Source organism: Meleagris gallopavo, chromosome 19, assembly GCF_000146605.3.
Source record: "Meleagris gallopavo isolate NT-WF06-2002-E0010 breed Aviagen turkey brand Nicholas breeding stock chromosome 19, Turkey_5.1, whole genome shotgun sequence".
NCBI classification, from domain to species: Eukaryota; Metazoa; Chordata; class Aves; order Galliformes; family Phasianidae; genus Meleagris; species Meleagris gallopavo.
Genome location: NC_015029.2, coordinates 883,762 through 885,382, shown reverse-complemented (window position 1 = coordinate 885,382; position 1,621 = coordinate 883,762). Strand labels below are relative to the sequence as shown.

The following is a 1,621-nucleotide window of genomic DNA, read 5'->3' as shown; positions in this document are numbered from 1 at the left end:
TTCTATTTTTTTTAGCTGGTTTTACTTTGGAAAACAACCAACCAACCAAACAAAACCACCACCACCACAAACACCACCAACAACCACGTTCGGCTTTGCACAAACGCGTCATTTAAATTTTGGAATACCTTTTTTTGCAGAATGCCCATACAATGACTTCTCTTTCGATGCAGTCCTCTCTCTCTCTTGTGGCGCTAGGATTCAGTCTCAGAGCAGGCGTTGGTAGTGCAGGAGCAGCATCCCACCTCCCGCTGTAGGCAGGCTGGCGGTGGCGGCCAGGGGAAGGGCCAGGCAGCACATCCCCAGGTTCTCTCCCAAGGAAGCGAGGTCAGCGCCGCAGGCTGCCGGCAGACGCCCAGGAGACGCAGGGCTGCTCCCAGAGGGGTTTCCAGCGCTGTGGACGCGAGGCCGGCCCCGTAGCTGTAGCAGCGAGGCGGCCACGCTGTGCCTGCGGGTCACAGAGGCCCTTGGAGGACTGGGAGTGACATCTCTGGTAGCCTGCTCACCCAAATGAAGGACATGACACGGGGCAGTATTCAAGTAGATTTAGCGTTTCCAATAGCACACTAGAGATCTAATCGCTTATACATATTCATTTTAGGATAGAAAAAGTGGTAGAGCAGAACCTGACCCTAAAAAGAAAGCCACTTTTAGGTCCATCACCTCCACCCTGGCCTCCAGCTTCAAGAGACGTAGGTCCTCCAAGGATACGGTAAGAGGAAGAAGAACAATTCTGCCCTCTCTCTTTCTCTCTCTTTCTCTCTTCTGCCATCCCATCGACTGCCACACACCCATCCCGAAGCTGCCAGTGTACATGCATAGCTCATGTTCGTCACCAGTCAGTCAGTCAGTGAGTCAGTCAGTCATCCCGTGTTCCTTGAGGATGCTGGGATCCTGGAGGGCAGGCAGGAGGTGCTTTGGAGTCCTGTGATGAGTTGGGAGATGCAACCGAGTTTTCGTTTCGTTTCCGTTTTCTTTTTGCCTGGATGATTTCTGATGTTCCTCTCTGTGCTTTGCTCACCGTACCGGTGCTGATCTCTTGAAACCGATGACATTTTATTTATTTATTTATTTTTCCGTTCCTGAGTGTTCCTGTACCTGTTTGTCATTGTATGCCTAAAACAATCACCCCGATTTAATTTGGGCACCGTGTCACCTCACCAAGAGCCATGCGTGTCGCATTCTCTACATGTGATTTTTGTTTGTGACTATTAGCATTCGGGACGTAGCACTTGGCGCAGTGACAGCTCTCTCTGGTTATCAGCAGCAGCATCCGAGCTGCTCTAGCAAAGAGGAGGCACAGGAGGTCATTACAGACCCAGCTTGCTTCAAACTTGGGCTTTCCACCTCGCAGTGCCGCTGCTCGCACGTAACCAGAGAACGTTTCCAAATAGCTGCCTCTAAAGCCAGCCGTTCCCCACTGTGCAAACGTGTCTGCTCGTGCTGGAGCTTCAGGCACGCCAGCGTCAGGTTGGGCTGTTGGTCTGTCGGACTGAGCCGGTGTCCCTCTGCATGTTGCCGTCTGTCGTACAACACTCTGCACTGTGGCTACTCTGTTGTCTTGTGTGGACGCGGGCGCTGCCCGAAATCCGCTCCCTGGGCCGCTCGGCTGCTGCCAGCG

The 1,621-nt window shown here is 52.9% G+C and overlaps 1 protein-coding gene across 3 annotated transcripts in view; it reads left to right on the top strand.

The window, feature by feature from the left end:
- The window catches only part of GRIN1 (glutamate ionotropic receptor NMDA type subunit 1), a 29,049-nt gene that overhangs the window by 21,275 nt on the left and 6,153 nt on the right, over nucleotides 1–1,621 (top strand). Inside the window, exon 19 of one of the 3 annotated variants that reach the window (XM_010720718.3) lies at nucleotides 602–712. The exons of the other annotated variants lie outside the window; for them this stretch is intronic. Coding sequence (XP_010719020.1) covers nucleotides 602–712 — 111 coding nt within the window. The remainder of the gene's footprint in view (nucleotides 1–601; nucleotides 713–1,621) is intronic. 3 annotated transcript variants of the gene reach the window in all.